The sequence below is a fragment of the Furipterus horrens genome, unplaced genomic scaffold (assembly GCF_987537825.1).
Source record: "Furipterus horrens unplaced genomic scaffold, mFurHor1.1.pri manual_scaffold_4, whole genome shotgun sequence".
In the NCBI taxonomy this organism is placed as follows: Eukaryota; Metazoa; Chordata; class Mammalia; order Chiroptera; family Furipteridae; genus Furipterus; species Furipterus horrens.
Window position 1 is genome coordinate 135,651,100 of NW_028327174.1, and position 25,193 is coordinate 135,676,292.

A 25,193-nucleotide genomic window follows, 5' to 3' on the forward strand; every position below is an offset into this window, starting at 1 on the left:
ATTCCAGCCTCAGTATGGCTCTCCCTTGTACATAAGAGATGGTAACCCAGGAGAAGGTGGTGGCCTGTGGACTAGGAAGCAGAGAAAGCTGCAGTAGAGAAAAAACACACAGCCTGTATCCAATTTGTTTCTGAGGCCCAGGTGCATCACTGTTGTTCGGTCCTATGGGACACACTCCTTTATCAAAAAAAATAAAAATCACCCCTTTATCTCAAACTAGTGCAAGAGGGTTTCTGTAAGTTGTCGCTCTAAGAGTCCTAACACACTCAGGAACCTGCTGCCAAATGCCCTTCAGCAAAACTCAGCTGCCACAAGTCCTTCCTTGGGCGGGTGCCAAGAAAAGCAGAATTGATTCAAGAACCCTTGACGAGAGAGCAAAGAAAATGTCAGGTCAGAGCTACCAGCACAGTGGCAAGAGAAAATGCAAAACGGAACTTCAATTTTCACTGCGCATAAAAGCCAAGACCCAGATCTTATCATGAGAATAGTGTGGTCAATAATGATGTTAATATTCAAAAAAATAAAAATAAAAATAAAACTGAAAAGAAAATATTTTTTGGTCAAGCTATACAAACAATGCCAATTAAAACCACCCAGGAAAGCCCAGTGGGTACAACAGTGGCAGGCAGGGGGGAATATGACAGCTGTAATAGTAATAATAATAAAAATAAAGTAAAAAATTTTTGAAAAAACCACCCCCAAAATTGATTTGCACTAGATAAATATAGCACAGTTGCTATTCTGCATATGAATAACATGTATCAGGTAAACACTGCTCATGTATTTCATTTCAGTCTCCTTTCCAAGACTACAAATCATTCGAGGTTTTTCCAGTTCTTTGCTTTTGAGACATTCCACACATGAGGTACAAGTAAGTACCCACACTAATTTTTTGGCCCAGGATGAGAATAACAGGGTTGAAGAGGATGACATAAACATCCCCAAAAAGGGCATCCTTGGGAACCATGGGAACAGATGGGAAGAATGTGGTCATGTCCCTTTTTAACTGAAAATAATAACTGGTCAGCCTTAAGCAGAGAAAGTCCCTGCAAATTAGAGAATGGTAAACACTAGACTAATGATAAATCATTTTCTAAATTTATTAGAAAAAATTATATGAAAAAAAGAGAAAGAGGCAGGAAAAGAAAATGGAAATTAAAAATAAAAAAAAGTTCTGAGGAACCCATACTTGAATAAATGACAAAAAATAAAGCTGCTTTTTAAAAAAATCTAAGAGATGTAATGCTCTTGAGTATGCTTGGGAAAATTGTGTACCCTCATTTGTCTTCTAAGTACCAGAAAACAGCCTGATTTCTTCTGAAATATTTTTCCATTATAAAAGTCATGTGTTCAGTAGTTACTTTCCTTAAATCACCTGGAAATGGCTTAGCATAAACACATGCTGGAAGATTTTTGTGACAAACAAAGCCTTCAACCAGATCAACTAACTTAAAAGAGAAACAGGGCAGAATGTCCTAGACAAGAAAAGTGGCTGGAATTACTTTTCTGTGTATGTGCTGAAATTTAAGAAAGAGTCTGGAATTTTAGAGCAAGGAAAACGATTGGAAAAAAGGAAAAGAGAACATCTGGAAACAAGCTAAACAACTTAAAGGAATATTTAAAAGAAAAGGCAGAAAAACAGACATGATCTAGTAATTCTGTCACTCTCTGGTAAGATTTTGATGAGCAATGATATCAATCAATGTAGATTTAAGCCCTGAAACCCTCTCAATTCATGAAAAATTCTTTTGACATCCCAGCTGCAGATGGAAGCATGTTAACTGTCCTCCTTAGAGGGCACCTTGGAGGAAACCTCATAAAGACATCCTTCCTTGGCCCTTCTCCTGCCAAACAAAAAAGGAGAAGGAAGCTAAATAATACTGAAAAACCTCAAGAATACAAGATATAAATACAGTGTCTTCTTAGATGCTAGCCATTTTCTACATGATAACAAAGCAATTAGGAGTCCCAAGGAATAGGGTTATCGATACAAGAGAAGACCCAGAGAGACAAAAATTTTCTCATTGAGTAACTCTAAATCTTAATTCCAAATAGTTCCCAGGATCGCTTTTTAACCAAATTGGACCGTCATCAATCCATGATCAAGAACTCACTAAATCCAACAGCTTTAGTCAGTATGCACTATGGGCATTTTTAATACCCTATGCAAAGTTTAATTACAAAGTAGACTTTAGGAACCTCAGAAAATAGGCTTTAATCTCTCATACCTTAATACACTTTATTTTCCCAAATATATAAATTGTAGGTCTCTTCCCTATCTGAAAGCACAAAAGGCACACAAATCAAGTGCTTGCCTAGTTTATCTAGAGCATAACTGTTCTACCAAACACAGTTTTAAAAGAAGGGGTAATGAGGGGGGGAGCAGTTAAACTGAAATTACAGGCTGTCATGACATCTCAATATTGAAAACTGAATACCTGGTTCCACAGGACAGTATGGTTTTTATTCACAGTTCAGTTACTAAGCAACTATAACAATGGCTGCATCAGCTTTCTAGAAGCTAGCACACTTAAGGAGGTGGGGAATCTAAGGAAAATGGGGAAACTCTGCTTTGGGAATCTTTTTCTTAGGATAAACTCAATGTAAAAACAAATGAACAAGCAAAACCAAAAACTAAACTTAAACCAAACAGTTCCTTAAAGGACAAGAAAAGTACATGTTACTATGTATCATTTACTTTTATTTCAGTTTTGTTTAATTTCAAAATTCACATTTAATTTATTATGTTGCCATTGTGGTCCCCTTCGTCCCTTCCCCCTCCCTAGGGATCTTTTTTCAAATTTCCTTACTGATTAAAATAACATTTTTGACCTCTTAAATCCATTTCATTGTTTACAGAAGCTATAAAAACTAGTTTACAATTGTTTCATGTTGCCTCAGCTTTGAAGGGAGAACACTATTGGACGTCAAGCTATTCCTTTGAAGGGAATAGTCTCTCAAACAGAGCCAGACACTTTCCCAGCCACTCCCTGAAGTTCAGACAACCAGAGCTATGCTAATGTCAAATCTTTTTTAAAGTTAGACTATACAATGTGGGTTAGATTTGAGGGTGGGGGGTGGAGGCACAGTTGGGGGGTGGGGGGGGGGAGTAGTGGGGGGTGTTTCATACATGGTCCAAAAGAAATTTACAGACTAGATCTGCAAAGGGCTGAGGGGCATGTTATAAAGTTAGGAGAGATGACCTCACTGATTTTTCCTTCTATCTTTCCTTACAGCTTTTTTAAAAATTAAATTTATTGGGTTGACATTTGTTTCACAAACCGTACAGGTTTCAAGTGTACAACTCAACAAAACATCATCTGCACACTGCATCATGTACATCGCCCCAAGCAAAGTCTATTTCAGCCCCATTTCCCCCCTTTGCCCACCTCCACCTACTTTTCAACATTTATTACCATGCTGAGAAAGTTCCAGCAACTGCTGCATTCTCTAAATACCTATTCCACAGAAAGCTGCTTCTCACCATCATCCTCTAACCCCCCACCCCATCTCGCAAGAGCAAGCACTCTCTCCCTTTGTAGCTCTCCCTGTCTGTTCCTGAAGGACATTAGGCTCATAGGTAGGCAAAATGGAAAGAAATTTCTAGTATTATTTTCTACATCAAAATTAAGTGGCTCTGCTCCCAAAGTGCCCCTACATTCTGATTAACCTCTATTTTAAGAAGAGACTTTCAGAGAGAAGGGGAAATTTGAATACTGGAAATTGAAGATCCAAAATTTCTCAACCAAAAAGTACAAGCAAAGTGACAAAGTCATTCCTGCTTTTAGATCCCAAAGATAAAAGACTGTTTTCTGTCTCAGAAGATTGCCTGAGCAGTATTTGGAGGAGAAAGCTATTTGGATCTCCTTCTTTTTAATTAAATTTAGTTTAATTTTTTAAAGTTAATTCTCATTCGGCTTTTAGAAAAAAACATATAGTCTTTGTATTCACTATAAACAATGCAGCTCTGCTACCTGAAACAAACTAAATAAAGAAAATTCTTCATATATAATTACTACTTCTACTGGCTCCAATAAAAAAAAACTTAGCACTTACATATTACATGATCAAATTGATTCAAAAATTAAATTGGTTAGCTTCAGGGTCTATTCTGTCACCATCTCCCTAGGGCTAACAATTTAAACATGAGCACTCTCAGATAAGAAAATTTTTGGAAAATAATTTTTTTCCAGGATACTTCAATTGTTAAAATTCCTATATTTGCATACTACACAATTTAAGGCCTTCTTCTATATTTTGGCCATATTTCCAAAGACCTCTGAAAACTAATAGTCACCAAATGTGTGCAATTACATTACTCATTGAGACACTGCCTATAATTGCAAACAATTAGGAAATTGGTAAATTATGGCACATTTATAGAATGGAATATAATGTAGATGGAAAATTAGAAGGCAATTATGCATGTTTATAAATGATCTCCAAGATATATTTTTTCAATGAAAAAAGCAAAATAAAGAATAGTATGTATAGAAGACTGCTAATTCTGTGGGTCTTTTTTTTTTTTTTTTTTTTTTTTTGAGAAATATAAATACAAATAGCCCTGGCTGGCGTGGCTCAGTTGGTTGGGTGTCATCCCACAATGCAAAAGGTGGCTGGTCTGATTCCCAGTTGGGGCACAAGCCTGGGCTACAAGCCCAGTCCCCATCTGGGGGTGTGCAAAGGGAAACCTATCAATGTTTTTCTCTCATATTGATGTTTCTCTCTTTTTCCTTTGCTTTCCCTCTCTCTAAAAATAAATAAGTAAAATATTTTCTTTAAAAAAATATATATACACGTAAATTTTCAATTACATGTACATTCAACATCAATATTTTTTATTTATTTATTTTTATACATTCAACACCTTTCAAAGGATAAGACCAGGCAAGAGTTTTGCCTCTGAAAAGAAAAACTGAGATACAGGAGTAAGACATAGACTTTTCCCCATATACCCTTTTGAATTTTTTACCACATATTGTCTATTCAAAAAATAAATTTTAAATTTAAAAAATATCTAAGGTTACTGAAAAATATATATATATAAATGGTATATCAATTCACTATCAGCAAAGTTTATGCTTTTCAGTTTACAATAGTGATGACAAACTTATAATGATGTGTGAAGAATATTTCACAACAGCATCATTTTCTTTCATCATCTTCTAGAATTAAAGGTATAATCTAACTTGCTCTAATTATCCCTTACATAGACAGAGACAGTACCATGGCCCCCTTAGCTGCTGATACCTTTGCTCTTAAATATAAAGAGTAAAACAACACAATTCAAGTGGATTTTATATTCGTGAATTTTAAGGGATTTGAAAACTATTTAGGGGGGGGAAAAAAAATACCTTACCTGCATTTGAAAAAAGGGGTAAGGCAAAATCTAGGTGGCTTGTTTAAGGTCAACCAGTAAGATACAAAAGGAGAGACACATTAAAACTTAACTTTTTAAAAGCCTTCTCAAAACTACTTTTTTTAAATGGGGAAACAATAGGATCCTTCTAAAAGCATTTGTGTGTATGTGGTGTGTGTGTGCATACATGTTGAAGTGCACACAAAGAAAAGGACAGAAAATAAATGAGTTTTTAGCCATAATCAGATCCTTACTCAGAAATATTGGGTCATCTTCTGTCAAAAAGTGTGCTAGATATGAAAATACAGGTTTAAAAGAATTCTGTGAAAGAACATGTAGCTCAACTGAGAAGAGGGAAGTGTCTAGGCAGGAGAGGTGACATCTGATTGAGCTTGAAAGGATGAAGAGGAAGGAGAAAGAACATTCCATGCAGAGGCTGAGCACATGCAAAGGTTTGGGAATAGGGAACAGTTGTGTATAGCTAGACAGAAGGGTTTGTGTCAGGAAATGTAGGTTAAACAGAAGGCTGGAGGTAGTTTGGGATGTGCATGTACCACACCTAAAGGGTTTGGACTTACAACTACAGACAGCAGAATATAAAGAAAAATCAAGGTTCCAAAAAGATATAAAGAGATAATTTAAGGGAACAAAACATTGTGAAAAAAAATATTTAAACAGCTAGAGGTTATTTAACCTAATATACTTCATGCCCACAAAGGCATCTTCCACAGATTGATAGAAAAACTTCTGCCCAAGAATAAGACTGTGATTCCCTCCACCTCACATCCCAAATGAAAGTGGAAAAAAAGGTTAAGTATCCAATTTTGATGATACTACAATAAAAGGGAGTAAAAAACACTGGTAAGATTTGGGAGAATGGGGCAGAAGCTCAAATGACTTAAAGAAGGCAAAAGGTGGCATCTCTTTTTCAGGGCATATTTTACAAGAGAGGTTTACTTCCACGGGATGATTCAAATATGATCCTGTTTAACCACCTCAGAATGGTGTATATTCCTTTTATCCCTTGTGATTCCACTATCCTCAGTCTGGGAATGGGATAAATATGATCATACCAAACAAATTCAAAAAGCTATACATTATTTACTTGAATAATAATCAGGAAGACACATATGTAAATCACAAAATAGTTTTTAAAGAAGTTAGTGCTATTATTTTCTAATATATATATTAATGCCAAAATATTTTCAATAGTGTATAAAACTTTACCATTTTGGAAGTATTGCTTATAGGCAACCTTCCTTACAGTAAGTCAGGAATTTGCACTACAATTGTGAATTCTAAACTAGTTACCTATTTTCTTCATAAAAAGGAACAATGACAAATTTAAACAGAGCCCCAAAACTTAAATAGAGAAACTGCCTGCAAATTAGTAAACTGTAGAGCTTAAACTAGCATGTTCTCATCATGTATGAAGTATCAACCACATGATATTTTTTTTTTTTTTTTTTCAGGGGATCAAAACATTTATTTTGCTTCTTACAAATTCTATAGAAATGAACCCAAACAAAACAAATATGTACACGTACATATGTACAAAACTTTACTTCTGAAAAATAATCTATAAAAGTAGATGGTTAAAAATAAAACAGGAGTAAGCAAACTGAAGACTTAAAACCAGTGCTATGAAACTGATTTTCTCAGAGTGAAGTAATAGTAATCTTAAACTGCTGGCTGTAGCTGGTTTGCTAGGCATATTTACATGTTTTACTGTGGCCAGCTATATCAAGGAATCTTTTATCTTAGAATATCTTCAGTTTCATTTTATTACATCAGATAGTCCTGAATTCATCTCCCTTTACAAAGCTTTCAACATGAGGACCCATCAGCTTTGATTTTCTTCTTCCTCTTGAGTCACAGGTCGGAAAGGCAGTGTCATCTGTCCTCGTTCAGGATCAGACATTCGAAGGATTCTGATCAGTCTACTTGACGGAAGTGAGCTCATGCTTTGAGGAGTAAGCAGGATGAACTGTCTGAAACGCTGGGAGTCCGCCATCTTGAGTATCATGTCCATTGCGATCCTCCGGTTGACCATGTCCATGTAGACATCAAACTCATCCAGGCATCTGAAAGGCGACTCAGCAATGGACCATAGGGAAAGGATGAAGCAGACGGTGGAAAAAGAGCGCTCCCCTCCAGACAAGGCTCTCATGTCATTGAAAGCAGTTCTGTTTCCCTCTCCAGGCTGCACTGATATAGTAAGAGTTTCATTCTTGTGGTCAAAATTCATTCTCCCACAGTAGGCCCGCTGAGATAGTAAGTTGTCAAAGTACAATTTGCACCGTAAAGTCAAACACCTTCTAAATTGTTGGTATGTTTTATATCTATGGGTCATTATTTCTTCCAGTAATTTAATAAACTTTTTTAAAGTTCTTACTTTAGTATCCAGATCAAGATAGGTTTCTTTTGCTTCTTGGTACTGCCTCATTATTTCCTCCCGATCTCCATGACTAGCATGTTCTGCCTGTATCTTTTGTCTTAATCTATTAATTTCTTTGTCTAGAATTGATGCAGACTTTTTTACTTCTATCCGCTCTGGGCAGATTTGTCTTGCTTGTGACATTTTCTCCTCTAGTTCTTTTTCTTTCATATCCAGTTCTCGTTTCTTTTTATTTAAAGTATTCAAGTGTTCTTTTTGTTTTTCTTCATAATGCCGTTTCCCCCGTTTTTGGGTATCTACTTCAGAATCAGCAAGGTTTAATTCATCCTTCAGCGGGTCTGCCAGCTCTGAGAGCTGGTTCACTTTCAGTTTAATGGCGTCATACTTGTTTTCTGCTTCCACTTTCAGACTCCTAAGATACTCCATATTTTCTTTTTGTTGTTCCACATTCTTCTCAGCTGTTTTCATTTTGCTTTTATTGTCTTGAGCTTCATCTTCCAAGGTTGCAATATCTACAGACTGGTGTTCTTCTATATTCTCGAGTTCCTGAACTTCAGAAATATTTTTTCTTATTTTCACCTTTAACTCTTTATAATGTAGTTGGTACCTTCTAAGAAATTCTTCATTTTGCTTAATATCCTTTTCAAGGGCAGTCAAATGGTGCTGAAGATTTACTATCTGGGCCTTTTTATTTTCCACTTCATTCTCCAAGTCACTTATTTCAGAATCCACATCTCTGCTCAGGAATTTAGGTCTTGTATATTCAGATGAATAGTAACGTCCTGCAAAAACTTGGTCACCGTCAGCAGTAAAAGCTTCTCTACAATTCTTGGGTGGCTTTTGGGATTGCATTACTGCACGAGCTACAGAATTATTTTTGATTAGAAGTATTGTCTCTATGCCTCTCATGTCAATCAGGCTATTTGCAACGACTGCGTTATCTATCTCTAAAGCTGTCAGAACCGTCGGGAAATCTGGATGATAAGCGGCTCTGTGTCTTACGTCATACATGTCATTCCGAAACTCAGACACTATGATCTGCGGCCGTGAGGTCCCTGGTGAGTAAAACTTTCTCATCAGTGCCTGAAGTACTCTTTCATCAGAATGGTTATGGCAACAATAGGCTTGCAGAAGTCCTTTTAAGCAAGATTCAATAGCCAAAGCATGTTCAGGGTCCCGAAGATGAATACAAGCTCCTAAGGGGCCTACAGGCTTATAGGTAAACTGCCCGCGTTTATAGGCTTCATCTACTGCTTCAAGGAGAGCTGGAACATGAGGGCCGAATCGTTTCAGCCGGTCAGTTTTGCTGTCTCTCAGATCCTTCAGCTGCCTCTGATTATAGCTCAGTGCATGCTTCACGTCTAGCTCTTCTCTCTTAATTCTAGTATGTTCTTCTTTATCCTTTTCTATGGCTTGCTGAAACTGTTCAATTTCTTGAACGGTGGAGCTTTCTTGATCCTGTAAGGCCTTTAATCTGTCTTTTAACCAAGATATTGTTTTTTGTCTTTCCAAACGCTCAGGTTCCAAAGACTGGTCGGCACTTTTTTTTAGTTCTTCAATTTTTTTGCAAAGCTGCTCATCATCTTTCCTTAATGCTCTATATTCATTTAGGGAACGGTTATATAAAACCTCCGCTTCGTTATAGGCCCTTTTCTTGGCAGTAACGTCTGCTTTCAAAGCCATACATTCTGGGGCTCGTGCATTTGTCTCTTGACTAATCTTTTCCAGTTTATCTTGAATATCCTTGTATTTATTTTCTGCTTCATCAAGTCTGCCCTGCTGTTCTTCCAGTTTCCTCTGAAGTCTAGCAGCACGATCTTCTCCAATTTTGATATTATCTCTGATAGCATTCAACTGCTTTTCAATTTCATTGACCACTGCCCAAGCCATTTCATGTTTCAGCTCTTCTAACGTGGTCTTCATTGTACTTAGTCCGGCGATATTTTGAAAACGTTCTTCCTTCTCTAAGCACTGACGCTTCAGTTCAGTAAGTCGCTCTTCTCCTTGACTTATCTGCTCCTTTGTTCTTTCTTTTGTTTCCATAATGTAGGAATAATCTTCCTTCATCTGTTCCAGTTGGGTTGCTTTCATGAAAAATTTGTATTTGTCTCCCTCATTTTTAGACTGTAAAAACTGTTTGCTCATCTCTTGTGTTAAAACAGAAACTGGATTATCCACCTGTATGTTAAAATGATCAAGAATTGCAATCAGCTCTTCTTTCCTAGCAGAAACCACAGCACCTGACTGGCTTTTCAGTTTGTAGGACCGACTCCCGTCCATGGTGATGTGCTGCTGCACCACTATGGAGTCGCCGTACACGTGCGCCCTATACGCGTCGTCCCCTCTGTTCCTCAGTGTGATGGAGATGTCTGCTGAGTTCTGTCCATCTTTCACAAAACCTTTTAAAGAAGATCCTCTGTTAGTAGCGATTGCTTTTCCACCAAGACCAACTATGAGAGCCGTGAGGACTGCACTCTTCCCACTTCCATTGTTGCCAACTATGAAGTTGACATTAGAGCCAAATTTAAAGGGTCCAAGCATTGAATGACACATGAAATTTCTTAGCTGAATACTCTCAATTATTCCAACTTCCGCTGCAGTCAAAGTAGAGGTACCATTCGTGAAAGAAACTGTACTTTCATCTTCGTCACCATTATTATCAAGATCCTCCATCTCTTCTAGTCTCGGTCTTTTGGCGTTTTCAGGAGAGCAGACATTATCTTCCTTTCTTTTGGCCATCAGGTCTGTCTGGATGAGTATTTCTTCTTTATATCTTTGTTTGCTGGACTTTCACGCAGCTTGATTTTCTGGAACTTCTGGTTGTTTCTAGTTTTCAGGTAGTTGTATTCCTTCTTAGTTGTGGAGGGAGACGCAGCATGTCTGTCTACGCCTCCATCTTGGCCAACCACATGATATTTTAAGAGAAAGAAAACAACTTGCAAGTACAGTAAATGTTGACCCTTAATGGAAATTAGTAAATTTTTTTTTCCTAAAAATTTAAATTGTTAACTGATCAAACATGAAGAATACCTGGTTGATGGTATCAGGTTGAGTATCCCATTGAGAACATAGCTGAACTCTGCATGATCCTGAGCAACAAGTGCCACCAGACCCTCACAGCAGGCTGTTCGGACCACTACATTATCACTGCAACACTTCTCCCATAGCAGGTTCAAAGCAGGAGTCTGAAATCAAACCAGTGGTTAAAGGACACTTGTGATGAGCAGCAAATGCATACACATCCCCAGCCATGCATCAAAGTGTAATTCATTCACAGTAGGTTAGCTCTCCTACACAAAGATGATGCTGTTGTCACAGCATTTGTAGAATAAACTAAAGCCAGCTTTTCAAGAGCGGTAATGGATGTGTTCTGACATAGAAACTCTCTCTCATCTGGTATATTTGCTGAAAATAAGCCTGGCTGCCAATAGGTATGACCCAAGTTTGAGCAACACAAAATAACTAACAGGGGATCAGAACTAAGATTTGGCTCTAGCACAGTGCTAAACCAAGCCCTTTAATGAAACACCAATAATATCAGCAGATCAGCTAGTCTAAGTTGAATTCCAAATTATACCTATGCTTCAAAGCCCTCAATGACAATACCACTTTCATAAAATGTTCCTGCTCTGCCATTAACAACCTTTATTACCTATATACGTCACACACACACACACACACACACACACACACACACACACACACACTCACAATGTCCCTGACCAAATGGGCCCGGAGAGAAGAGACAGAAGTATGACTGGCTACTACCAAGCTGCTCATTCCAAGAATACCAACAAAAGCCTAGAAAAACTATTTTGCAGGGCTTCCGGCCAAGATGGAGGCATAGGTAGACACACTTCACCTCCTCCCACAACCATAAGAAGGATTACATCTACCTCAAAACTAAAAACAACGAGAACTACCAGAAAATCAAATTGCATGGAAGTCCAACAAATAAAGATGTAAAGAAGTAATACTCATCCAGATGGGTAGGAGAGGCAGAGATGGGTAGCCAGGGTAGAGAGGACTCTGTGCAGTGGCAGTGGCAAGGCAGTGGCTGCAACCAGCCAGCAGAATGAGCAGTCACACATTGTAAAGGCTAGGAGGGACATCTGGGGAGCGATCCTAGTGCCAGACCACACAGCTCATGGTTCCAGCACTGGAAAAATAGAGCCTCATTGCTTCTGGCTGGGAAAACCAGTGGGGGAGAGGGCAGAGGAAGATACTGCCAGTCCCTCAGGAGAGTCCATTTAGAGGCCCCCACAGTCCTAGAATGGACTTAAACTCACCCACTCTGGGAACCATCACCAGGGCAACAGCTAGAGGGGCACCAGTCACACAAAGGAAGCAGGTGAAGTGACTAGAAAAGGGGTGAGAATTGAGCAAGCAGCATTGTTACCTCTCTGACCCCTCCTGCACCACCGCACCACAAGGCAGTGAACCAGGTCATCCAGCACTGATGAATACCTAAGGCTCTGCCTCTTACAATGTAACAAGTATGACAGCTCTACATCATATACAGAGGTAAACACAGGAGGCTGTCAAGTTGAGAAGACAGGGAAGCATGGCCCAAAGGAGGGAGCAGATCAAGGGTCCGGAGGGATAACTAAGCAACGAGGAAATAGTCAACCTAACAGATGAAGCGTTTGAAACACTGGTGATAACGATACAGAAATGATTGAGTATGGCAAACACATAAAGGAAAAAGTGAAGGCTATACTAAGTGAAATGAAGGAAAAGTCACACAAAACCAATACTGAAGGGAAGAAAGCCAGGGTTCAAATCAATGATTTGAAACATACGGAAAAAATAAACAGTCAACCAGTACAGAATGAAGAAATAAGAAGTGAAAAAAAAAAAAATGAGGAGAGGCTGATGAACCTCTGTGACAATGTTAAAAGTACCAAAATCCAAATCATAGGGGTGCCAGAAGGAGAAGGGGAAGAGTAAAAACTTATATGAAAATTAATAAAGGAAAACATCCCTAATTTGGTGAAGGAAATAGACATACAAGTCCAGGAAGCACACAGAGTCCTAGACAAGCTAGACCCAAAGAGGACCACACCAAGACACATCATAATTAAAATGCTAAAGGTCAAAGATAAGAAGAGAATCTTAAAAGCAGCATGAGAAAAGAAGAGGGTTATCTACAAAGGAGGTCCCATAAGACTGTCAGCTGATTACTCAAAAGAAACTTTGTAGGCAAGAAGGGGCTGGCAAGAAGTATTCAAAGTGATGAAAAGCAAGGACGTACAGCCAAGACTACTCTATCCAGCAAAGCTATCATTTAGAATGGAAGGAGAGATAAAGTAGTTACCAGACAAGGTAGAGCTAAAGAAGTTTATCATTATCAAGCCATTATTATATGAAATGTTAAAAGTACACATTTAAGAAAAAGAACATCAAAACTATGAAGATTAAAATGACAATGAATAGCTATCAATAAATGAATCTAAAAATAAACAAAAACAAACTAAGCAAACAACTAGAACAGGAACAGAAACATAGATATAGAGATCATATGGAGGGTTATCAGTGGGGAGGGGAAAGGGGGAGAATGGGGGAATAGGTGACTGGTAGATACAAAATAGACAGGGGGATGTTAAGAACAGTAAAGTAAATGGAGAAGCTAAAAAATGAATATGCGTGACCCATGGACACGAACTAAGGGAAGGGTGGATTGCTGGAGGGAAGTGAGGTACCAGGCAGAGGTGGACAAATACTGGAAAGTTACAAAAGTAAATATAAGCTCTTCATTTTGAAAAATCCTATTAAAGCAGAGGTTGTAACTTTCATAACTTTCTCAGGAACCCATGATCCCCTCACCAAAAAAAGAGGTTCACTATTAATGATAAACCTATATTTAAATGTATTGTGGATTAAGTCCATTTAGATTTACACACAGTCTGGGGGTCTTTTTGGTTTGTGGTTTTTAAAGAAGCACACACACATAATGAAACTATTTTTTCTTTCCTTTCTTCACCCAATAGTTTATTGGGGAAATATATAACTTGGAGAAAAAAATTAAAATTCCTAGCTCTCAGAGGACAGAATAATGAAAATCAACATCTTATTGTGTGCACTTTCCTACTGTAGCTGGCTCTGGGAGCCTTTTCAATGATAGGATCCTATATAACAGAACAATATAGTTAACAGTCACTGTAGGAAAGTAATATTTATATTCTATTTCCTTAATTCAGAAGGAAATTTTACTCACCTGTATGATTAATATCAAAGAGTTCTAAGTGTCATTACTCCATTACTAAGCCAGAAAAACAAAATAAATAAATAACTGTCTCTTCAAGGAATACTGTGTTCTAATGGAAATAAACATTCAGTTATTAAAATAAGAGGAAATATTATTTTACAGGAACTGACATTGTCAACAAATCTTGACAGTATAGGTAAAGCCATTAGATCTTGTCAGAATACATAATGTGATTGTAGGCAGGATTAAGATCAGGGTTCTCAGAAAAGTTCGTTTAGATGACTACATACAAACACCAGATAAATGTCAATTAGTGAAGTATTCCCCTACACTTCCTTCAGCATGTCAGGAGAAGCTGTAAGAAATGTAACTTGGAGCAGCTAATCAAAAGGAATGCGAGAAAGGAAATCAATTTGTTTCTGCTGTTTAAAAAAAAAAAGATCTCATTTCCATCAGCTATATTCTCTGTTGAGTTTACCTTAGAGCACCTACTTAAGTAGATTTCCAACCAGCATGTCAAAATACACAACACTGGTCAACCAAAATCCAAGTGATACGTATACTCAGTAAGCTGGCATTGCTCCAACACTTAGCATTCACCTGCCTTATGCATAGTACAGAATTCTTCCTCCAATTCCAACTGTCAATGTATGACTTTTTCACATATGGGGCCATCTACAGCATGAAAAACCTCCTACACCTCCCAAAGAGAGCCACTATGTTCACTTTGTCTACTAAACAAAAATATTCCCTCAGAGGTAACCCTATCAACCTTCTCCAAAGTGTGCCTACTGTCATTCCACCCAAGTTATTTTTCATTAATATTCATAAAAATACTCCTCTTACCCCCTCCATATCTTATTCCTGGAGTCTGTTGTCACAAATTTTAAATTTTTTAGTTATTTGGGAGAAAATCATTTTTAAAAAAGGCAATAAATCTCTCACAGTCTAAATCATTTCTACAGTGACCTGAGCTGTGAAGGAAACAAAAGAAGTGCATATATGGTCCAGGTGGCAGCAATGTCTGAACAGAACTATAGCATGAAGTTAAACACAGACCTGGTTTGTGGATTGATGGATCTTTTCTGAAAAACCATTTTCCTTTAGGACCGCAGCAATAAGATGACCCACAGCCTTAAAAGAAATAAAAATGAAAATAAAAAATTATAATACATTTCCTCAGAAGTTTTCTTTAAATAGTGCATTCGAAGGTAGTTAATATCAATACTAGTCAATACAAGTATGAGTATGCCAGTCAACTGGTAATAAAACTCCAAGTTATTGAATATATGCTATATAGAAGGCACTGAATTAGTCGACATACATAATTTCTTTTCTTCATAACAACCCTCAAGGTAAGCATTTTTACCGATTTTTATCCCAATAAGCAAACTATAGTTCATAGATATTAAGAAATTTGCTGGATTTTCAGTTCAAATTGTTGTCCCTTAATATATCTTGAAATTGCTTAATACATGAAACCATAAGACAAATAAGAAACTCCACAGCTTTTAAAATCACCTTTGCATCGAAATGAACTCCATCATGCTTCATCATGTTCTCACTGAAGATGGAGAAAACACATCCCCATCTTTGACTATGGCCCACACAGATCTAACCAATGGGTCTCCCATGACTACAACCACTCTCCCTCCTCTAGACTCTATGATTTAATTTCTTGATTATTTTCTCACAGGTTTTAGCCCTTTAACAAGCTAAATCTCTAAAATTTTCCCATATCCTGCTTTGGTCCAAAAGTCCAATATGCTTATAGGAGTGGTGATTACATAAATACATAAATATTATTGCCTGCTACCACCTCAATCTCATTCTCCTAGCTCTTCAGCACTACCCAGCTCTGCTGTCATAGAACCTAGGCCAGCAACACTGACAGCCATTCTGTGTGTGGGCTGGAAATACTTGGCAACTGCAACAACTGTTGATCCTGGACTTGGGACCAATGTATGATACAGCTGTGAATACCTGTCAGTCTTGCAGTTTCCAGAAAAGCTCAAACAGAAACACAACACCCAGTCTTTCATCTTTTTTTTCATTTCACACATTAAAAATGACTAAAAAGCTCAATGCTTGATGGTCTCAGTTTTGCAATAAAAATCATTCATGTCCATGAATATTAAGTTTAGATCAATTAACTGTCTCTTACCTCCTAGTTAAAGGGATAGTATCAAGAATTGAGGAACAGTAAATAGTTTTAATTCCTGTTTACATAATATACTATATTTCATTGAATGTAACTAGTCATCATAAGATACATCATTATTTTATGTACCAGTAAGAAAGAAAAAAAGGCTGCCAATTAATCTATGTTATACAATGCTTCATATAATTTAGAATTTTTATTTTATATTAAGAAAAAACTCTTTCAGACTCATTTAGAAAATCATGGCCAAGTTCACAAATGCACAGGCAATACCAACAGTATAATGACTACTGCCATTAATTACTAGATGCAACCCAATACCACAGATGTTAAAATCAGAGAATGTGGCCTACATTATTTTAAAATACAAAATTCAAGCATATATCAGCCTACATTGTTACTTTAGTTTTCCAATTTAGTTAAATAGATGTCCTACAATACATACGCACTTTTCACTTAATTTAACAGTAACACACACAGGCATTTCTTGATTATCTATTGTGCTAATGAAGGGACTCCAGACACAGAAGAATAAAAATTGTGCACAGTATCCTCCAAGCCTTCATCTTCTTCTTCATGGTGAGGGCCTGTGCTGCGCAGGATATGGCTCCAACCCAGTCAGCTATAAAGGGAATTGTGCATAAGGAATGTTCTTCTCCTCATGGATGGGTTCCCCATACCCAGCTAAGTCAATCCCCCAGCAAGCGCCTCTGAAGTTAACTATTGCTATACATTGTTAAGTCTTCAAACAGGCTTCTGCTGTTCTCTTAAGCTTTACTATCATGAGAAAAGACAGTAAGCTACTATGATATCTGATTGACCTCAATGCTTCTAGTTAGCTGAAGGCTAACCAGAAAGTCACCTTTGTTTTAACCCTAATAACTGAAAACCTCTCTAAAACAAACCATAATCTCCTGCCTGAGTTGGTAAATAGATCAAAGTTTTTAAATCCAGGATATTTTGCTTATTAAATGTCATTATTATAAAAATATATTATTCTTAATAGTTGTATAGAAGGAGAAAATACCTTTTAAGATATTAATCTCTCGTGCTCTGTAGATGTATCTTTAGACGTATAACCATTTATTTCTGTTCTCAATAATTAATTACAGACCAAAAATACATATTTGAATAGTTAATCAAGGTTTTATTATTCTTAGAAGAAAAGTATTACATAAAGAGAAGCTGAGCCCTGGCCACTGTGGCTCGGTTGGAACATCATTCTGTAACTGAAAGGTTGCAGGTTTGATTCCCAATCAGGGCACATACTCGAACATAGGTTGTGGTTGCATCCCTAATTCGGGTGTGTACGGGAGGGCAAGTAAGTTATGCCTCTTCCTCCCATTGATGTTTTTCTCTCTCCATTCCTCTCCCTTCCTCTCCCTTCCCTCTCTCTAAAAGCAGTGGGGAAAAAAAAAAAAGCCCTCGGGTGAGGATAAAAATAAATTAAAAATAAAATTAAAAATTTTTTAAATTGAAGCTGATATTAGTCAATTTTAAATATTTACTTTCTTGTCAAATATAAATTTTCAAATTAGCTCATAAAAGTTGTTTAATAAAATATCTGTATATATAGAATAAAATATTCAATATTAAAAATATAAAGTTCAAGTAAAACTCTACCAAAAAGGCTCATTTGTTATCATGAAGCATAAATACATAAATAATTAAACAACCAACCAAATAAACAAATAAATATATATACATAATTACCTGTGATTGGATAAGAGAATTTGGAAATTCAAACCTTTTCCTGATATTATCCGACATTTTTGCTTCTCTTACATGTATGTATGCAGATTCTGTAACCAAAACACAAGAATATCCGTTAATCCAGAAAAGGAGTTCAAATCAATTATTCCTCAAGTAACATGAAAGTAATTCATTCCAAAGTCAACAATTGAAACAAAGCACAGGGCTCTGCAGAGTAATCCTTGTTAACAATTTCAGTCCTCAAATGCCATGACTGAGAAACCAAAATGCCCAAAAGTTCTTTGTTTTTCCCATTAGAGCCAATTCAGGAACAGATAAACTCCCCTTAAAAAATCCAAAAATTTTAGCCTATACAACATGATTTTTGAAGTTTAACAGCATGTTTGAAATACAAAGTAATTATTTTATCAATTAAAACTTCTAAGGGAGAAATTGGCAAAATTTCAAAAAATTGTTTAAACTACCCTTCACTTTTGAACAAACCTTTCATTTAATCACTAATCCAGCTTTTCAGTGATAAGTGCGAATCCTAGGTGAGCTTTTTTCTGGTAGTATAGAAATGACCTAGAAACTCACACATCAAAACAGATTGCTTGTGTCCTAAAAGAGGAAACAGCAAGCAATTAGCAACAAATTTTAATATTTACATCACACCTCTCATTCCTACTGGGGTCTCCAAAAACAAACAAACAAAAAACACACAAAAGGATGAAGGAGGGCAGATGATAAATCAGAGGCACAGAACTAATAAGGATTTCCTCAGGATCCCAATTTATCCATTTTCCATGCAGCACTCAGACCACCAAATTACACTACTTTGAAAAACAGATGCTTTATGTCACCTATTTATTACAATATAACTTTCAGAAAATTCATGTCACTACAGTACTCTAGGTTACTTAAATAACAGGCTGCAAAATCAAGCTCTCCTGATCTCAAAATTGAAGGAACCTTGGGTTGAACCTGAGGCTCTAACTACTTTCCTCCCTTTCTTCCAAAGCTAACCTCCCTGAATAAATAATTTACCCTAGCTTTCTTTTTCAACATTCAGGCTCTACTTTACTCCCTTGAATTTGATATTTCATAGCACTGAAATTTGTTCTAAGACTGCCAACAATGTTTGTTATCTAAATTTACTCTTTAGCTTAAGCAGGCCAAAATTTCAATTACCCAGTTGCACTAAAATCACCTTTCTTGAAGTTTGCTTCTTTTTTGAATCCTGTAAGACATCATAACAGAATTTTCCAAAGTGTGTCCCTGGGAAACCCACAATAAAGAGATCTCCGTGGGGAGAAAAAAAGGATTTTATAGGGACATATATTGCCACCTTGAAGATTTTATTCACTCACTTAACACATACTTACTAACTAGATGACTTCTGTGTGTCAGACACTGTTCTAGGAGCTTAGGCTACCTCAGTGAACAAAACAGACAAAAATCCCTACACTCACAGAGCTTATAGTCTAGCAAGAAGAGGTAGACAGTAAATTTTTAAAATAATAATAAATAAATATAACATGTTAAAGGGTGATAAGTGCTATGGGAAAAAAAAGGTAATAAAGTAGATAAAGGGGATGAGAAATGAAGGGAAGACAAACTTTCTATTTTAAATATGGTGGTCAGGGTTGGTCTTTACTAGAGAGGGCAGCATTTGGGAATTGTTAGCCATACAGATATTTCTGGAAAGTGTCACAGGCACAGAAAACAGTGAGTGTAAAAGCCCTTAGCTAATTAAATGCTTAAGTCCTCTTCCAGAAAGAGCAGAGATGAATCGTGCACAGAATGGAAGAGGAAGAGAATGGTAAATCGGAGAGTCAATGAGAAGCCAGGTCATAAAAAGCCTTGTAGGTTACTGGGAAGGACTAACGCACTTATCCTGAGGGAAACAGGAAACTACTACAGGAAAAACAAAAAAATGGTAAGGTTTTAATAGAATCACTTGAAATGAGAAGTGATCCAATTCTAGGTATCTTTGAAGAGAGAGCCAATGTCGTCGTCGTCGGCAGCCGTACGTCTCGAGAGACGATGGTGTAGCTTCTTAAGAGTCTATCTGCACCGCCGAGAATGGCTGTGCAGTCCGACTCGGGAGTGACATGGTACCTGTCTCCTCCCGTGTTGAATCGACATCATGCGATGACGCTGAAGCTACAGAGCCTGGGCAGGGTGATATGGAGGGTCTGCTGTTGCCCATGCAGCAGACCCCCCCTCTCTTCGCAGCTGAAGGGTCCAAGGGAAAGACGGAGTCGATACAGCTTGGCTTCAGGTGCGCCGCAGGAGTTGCCGGTGTTGACTACAACGCCAAACCGCCTTAGGGACTCCGGCTCCGGATTTTCTGTCGGGGTTTACTCCCTTAGCCTTTCCCCTGAAGAGGTATGCCGCAAGGCAGCGGAGGTTTTTTGGAGTCAGAGTTTTCCTTCCCTGATGTGCCCTGACTGGAAGATCGAACCAGCGACACTTAGCTCGCAGGCCGACGCTCAATCCACTGAGCCAAACCAGCCAGGGTAAGAGCCAATGTGGTTGCTAAAGAATTAGGTGACAGTATAGGAGAAAGAAAGGGTCAAGGATGACTCCAAGCTTCTTTATCTGAAACACTTTATTTTTAATCTCATTTCCTTTGGCAATTTTACACATTAAACAATTTAAATATTACTTATCAAGGCATTTTTTTTAAAGAAAATATGCAGTTGCCATCAACTGAGATAGAAAACAAGTTTTGTGGGGGAAGACCAGGAATTCATTTGGAACAGGTAAGTTTTAGATATCTAACAGGTATTCAAGTGGAGAAGGCAGGTGGAAACTTGGATACATAAATCTATAATTGGATAGACAAATCTAAATAATAGTGCATATTATTAAAGAATCTGAGAAGTTCTAGAGCAAGAAGTTTGATTAACTTTGCTTAACCCAGTTTCCCAAACATATCTGATTATAGTACCCTTTTTTTCTAGAAATTCATTTAACAGTATATACAATCAGTCATTTCTGGGACACACATTAGGAAACACTGCTCTACCAACTCCTCCTATTCCTCTGTCCTCTCTCCTTCCTGAGCTCAATCTTCCTTCCCAAAGGAATCCCAAGTCTCTTATCTTGTGCTCTGTTCCTTTATGTAAACTCTCCCAGAACCTTCATCTAGTCCACATCTCCATTTATCTACTCTCTTTTATAAAGCTCTAAAACATCAGAAATTAGAGATGTTAAAATCAAAATATTTTTTTTCTCATAAAAACTCTTAGCAGACTTCTAGTAAAGATGGAGGCATAGCTAAACACAGCTCATGTCCTCACACAACTGCATCAAAATTACAACTAAACTACAGAACAACCATCACTCAGAACCATGAGATCGAGTTGAATGGAAGTCTGTCAACTATGGAATAAAGAAACCACATCCATTCAGACTGGTAAGAGGGGCAGAGATGCGGAACAAGCTGGTCCCACATCCACATGTGGTGGATAAAAATTCAGAAGGGAGATCTCGGGATCAAGGAGTCCCAGCCCCACACCAGCCTCCCAGGTTCCAGTAACAGGAAGATAAGTCCCTACAACTCTGGCTGCAAAAACCAGTGGGGATTGAGTTGGTAGAAGAAACTTCTGGAGTTCCAAGCAGTTCCTCTTAAAGAATCCATACAAGGACATAATCAGACTGACTCCCTTTGAGCTCCAGCACCAGGGTAACAGCTTCAAAGGCAGCAGTGGCATACACAAAGGAACAGAAGTGTCTGGCATCAAGGCAAGAGCTGGGGGACAATGCTCTCCCAGACAGAAAGGCAGGCAGAGGCCATTATCCCTTTTCTGAACCCTCTGCCTACAGAACCATAGAGCCGGCAGGAAGATGCCATATCTGAGACTTCATCAGGCTGGCCAACACTGTTTGCCCCACCCTGGAGATCCCCTAAGGCTCTGTCCCACCCAAGTTGTGGGCCCACTCTAGAGGTTAACAGTGGTTTTTCCATATGAATAACTGGTCCTGGCTCATGTTTCACGACTTCCTAAATCCTCTCAAACAAGCAACAGCCAGCCTCAGTGAGCCCCAAGCCCTGCACTAGCAGCGGGCAACCTAGATTCACAGCTTTGCTTTGCCTGGGAATCTCCAAGCCCAGCACAAGTAGTAGCCATCTGCAGTTGATTTATAGTTCACGCAAGGTGGCCTCAAGCAGAACGCAGGTGGTTGCTGATCTTGGCCTGCACCACCCAAAAAACCCAGAGCCTGCACACCCAGTGGGCAGCTACAGACCACATCAGAGCACCACCACCCTGCCCCCACACAGCTGATCCTCCCAGAGGGCTGAGGTTGGTGGTCAGTGGTCACAGCCAGTTCTTGCAGCTGACTGGTGTGATTAAATCTCTTCCGTTGATCTGCCCACAGCAATAAAGGCTCAACTACAAAAGGAGAGTACTCAGCCCACATGAGGGGTGCACCTTGAGTATCTAACTTGGGTAACAGGGAAGGCTGTGCCACTGGACCAACTACATTAAGCCATGCTACCAAGGACTGGGAGCTACAGCAGCTCTATCTGATACAAAGAAACAAACACGAGGAGGCTGCCAAAATGAGCAGATAACAAAACATGGCCCAAATGAAAGAACAGATCAAAACTCCAGAAAAAGAACCAAACAAAATGGAGATAAGCAATCTACCAGATACAGAGTTCAAAACACTGGTTATAAGGATGGTCAAGGAACTTAATGATGACTTCAACAGCATAAGAAAGATCCAGTCAGAAATGAAGGATACACTAACTGAAATAAAGAATAATGTACAGGGAAACAACAGAGTAGAGTGGATGAAGCTGAGAATCAAATCAATGATTTCAAACATAAAGAAGGAAAAACAACCAATCAGAACAACAGGAAGAAAAAAGAATCCCCCCCCCAAAAAAAAATGAGGAAAGTATAAGCAGCCTCTGGGACAACTTAGAGGTTCAACATCATAGGGCTGCCAGAGGAGAAGAGAAGGAGCAAGTAATTGGAAATCTATTTGAAAATATAATGAAAGAAAATTTCCCTAATCTGATGAAGGAAATAGACATGCAAGTCCAAAGAGCATAGAAAGTCCCCAAACAAGATAGATACAAAGAGGCCCACTCGAAGACACATCAGAATTAAAATGACAAAGGTTAAAGATGAAGAGAGAATCTTAAAAGTAGCAAGAGAAAAGGGGAGTTCCCATACATGTGACCCATGGGCATGAACAATGGTGTGGAGATTGCCTGAGGGAGTGGTGGGTGCTGGATTGAGAGGGGCAAAGGGGAAAAATTGGGACAAATATAAATACATAATCAATAAAGTATAATTTTTTAAAAACTGTTTGCATTTCAGTCCATCTTTTCCCAACTTTCCTCTCACAATTTCCTTCCCACCATTCTCTAAATCTAGTCAGTCCCAAAGTCGACTTCATTCTTTCCAGCATCTTGTAGGCTACTTTTCCTGTCCATTTCTACACTCTTCATCTGGGTTCTTCATGCTAGGCTTACTTCAATAACTGCTTAGTCTTACTTGAGTTCATTCCATACACTGCTGTCAGATCAACTGTCCTAAAATGCTATTTCTATCACATCATTTCCTTGTGAAATATTAAGACCAAGTTTTCAATAGACTGTCAGATTACATGCCAATTCTGATTCCTAGTTTTTAAGCCCTCCAACAAGTCTCACCTTTTCAACTGCATTTTCACTACCGCCTAATTCCAATCTGGCTAAAACCATTTTCAAAATAGTCCCACATGCTCAAAATCTGATCATTCCTAAAAGATTTTACTTATGCTGTTCTTTCACACATAAATAGCCCTTCTATGTTCCCACTGTTTACAGATGAAATGCCTTCTATACCACATCTTCTCTGTTAAGACTTTCCCAAGTAGCCACATCTTATAATCACTTTGCTTTATATTCTTTCAATGCTATTGCAATTTGTCTGACCCACGCCATCATGTGACTGTTCACATTAGGACTATAAATATTTTTCTGTAAAGGGTCAAACAGCAACTGCTAAAATTTGCCATTGTAGCAGGAAAGCAGCCACAGACTATGGCTGTGCTCCAATAAAACTTTTTTTACAAAAAAATGAAAGGCAGGTGGGCCATGTATTACTGACTCCTGGTTTACATAATGACTACTGCTGAAATTAATTTATAAAATTTGTGGATGCAATTGTGACAACTAACATTCAAATTGGCCCTTTTGCCTCCAGGCTCAGGTAAATATATAAATAAGGTAAATTATACATCTTGTATTATCTAAAACTTTTTCATGCCCCTAAATTCTGAAGGAAAATCCTCATATTAGGCTTTATATATGAAATAGTGATATATAATAAGCAATATTCTTAATTACATAAGCAATAGAGAATTTTATGTTACTTCTTTTTTAAACAAACCCTGGGTAAAGCTAAAGGTATAATATAATATTAATTAAGCAAAAGAGCCTCAGCTACTAGGATCCGAGTGCAGTTTTCTAGTTATCTAATCCAACTCAACAGAAAGTAGACTGTACGGTATCCAGAGAAGTAGATGGTTATCCACGTAATTAGAATAGATTTATCCAAATGTCAACAGTGATCAAGCTAAATAGAAGAAAATGTGGGGTTATATTCTCTGATCCAGACCCAGAATGGGGGAATTCCAAAATGCTTTGGGGACCAGATGAGCAGCTGGTTAGGTTAATAGATTATGATGGCAGTGAAGAGGTCAACCAACCAGAAAAATGACTGTTTCCAGAAGGTGGTCAATGGGGTGAAAGATTACTATTTTTTCAAAATTTCCTAAGTATAGATGGCAAATATGTATGTTGACAAAAGGCGGCCCTTATTTTGATGTGACACTTTAGAGAATGAACACATTTTTAAATCTATGGTAACTTTGTCTTTTGTAACAAATGGTCGTTAAGCATTCTCTAAACCACTACCCAAGCTGGAATATGATTTGATATCATTCTTTATTTGCTATGCTTGGGCTACAAATTTAAGTGTCTCTCATCTGCTGGAGACTTACATTTCAAGATTAATGACAACCATTTGGGCTTCTAAGGTATCAGAACATCATATCCTCTTAGGGAATTTCAAAAAAGAGTACATATGTTTGCTTTAGCATTAGCAGTGTAGTATGTGTCCTACCTTTTCTTAATCTCAACTACCCTTGGGCACTTTATACATATAGCCCTGGTTGGTGTGGATCAATGGATTGAGCACTGGCTTGAGAACCAAAAGATTGCTGGTTCAACTCCCAGTCAGGCACATACCTGGGTTGCAGGCCAGGTCCCCAGTTGGGTGCATGTAAGAGGTAACTGATCAATGTATCTCTCGGACACGGATGTTTCTCTCCCTCTCTTTCTCCCTCCCTTCCCATCTCTCTAACA

The 25,193-nt window shown here is 38.0% G+C and overlaps 2 protein-coding genes across 2 annotated transcripts in view; both read right to left on the reverse strand.

Moving 5' to 3' along the window:
* The window catches only part of FOCAD (focadhesin), a 336,121-nt gene that overhangs the window by 284,129 nt on the left and 26,799 nt on the right, over positions 1–25,193 (reverse strand). Inside the window, exons 2-4 of the mRNA XM_090274062.1 lie at positions 17,840–17,928; positions 15,025–15,099; positions 10,788–10,942 (exon numbers count right to left, since the gene is read on the reverse strand). Of these exons, the coding sequence (XP_090130188.1) occupies positions 10,788–10,942; positions 15,025–15,099; positions 17,840–17,896 (287 nt within the window). The 5' untranslated portion in view covers positions 17,897–17,928. The remainder of the gene's footprint in view (positions 1–10,787; positions 10,943–15,024; positions 15,100–17,839; positions 17,929–25,193) is intronic.
* On the reverse strand, positions 6,836–10,517 carry LOC150012906 (structural maintenance of chromosomes protein 6). Its single transcript, XM_090274061.1, has one exon. The coding sequence runs from the start codon at positions 10,494–10,496 to the stop codon at positions 7,203–7,205; it is 3,294 nt and encodes a 1,097-aa protein (XP_090130187.1). The 5' UTR covers positions 10,497–10,517; the 3' UTR covers positions 6,836–7,202.

What these genes read in the sequence shown, in the direction of transcription:
- LOC150012906 (XM_090274061.1), bottom strand. Translation starts at nt 10,496, where the DNA reads ATGGCCAAAAGAAAGGAAGATAATGTCTGCTCTCCTGAAAACGCCAAA.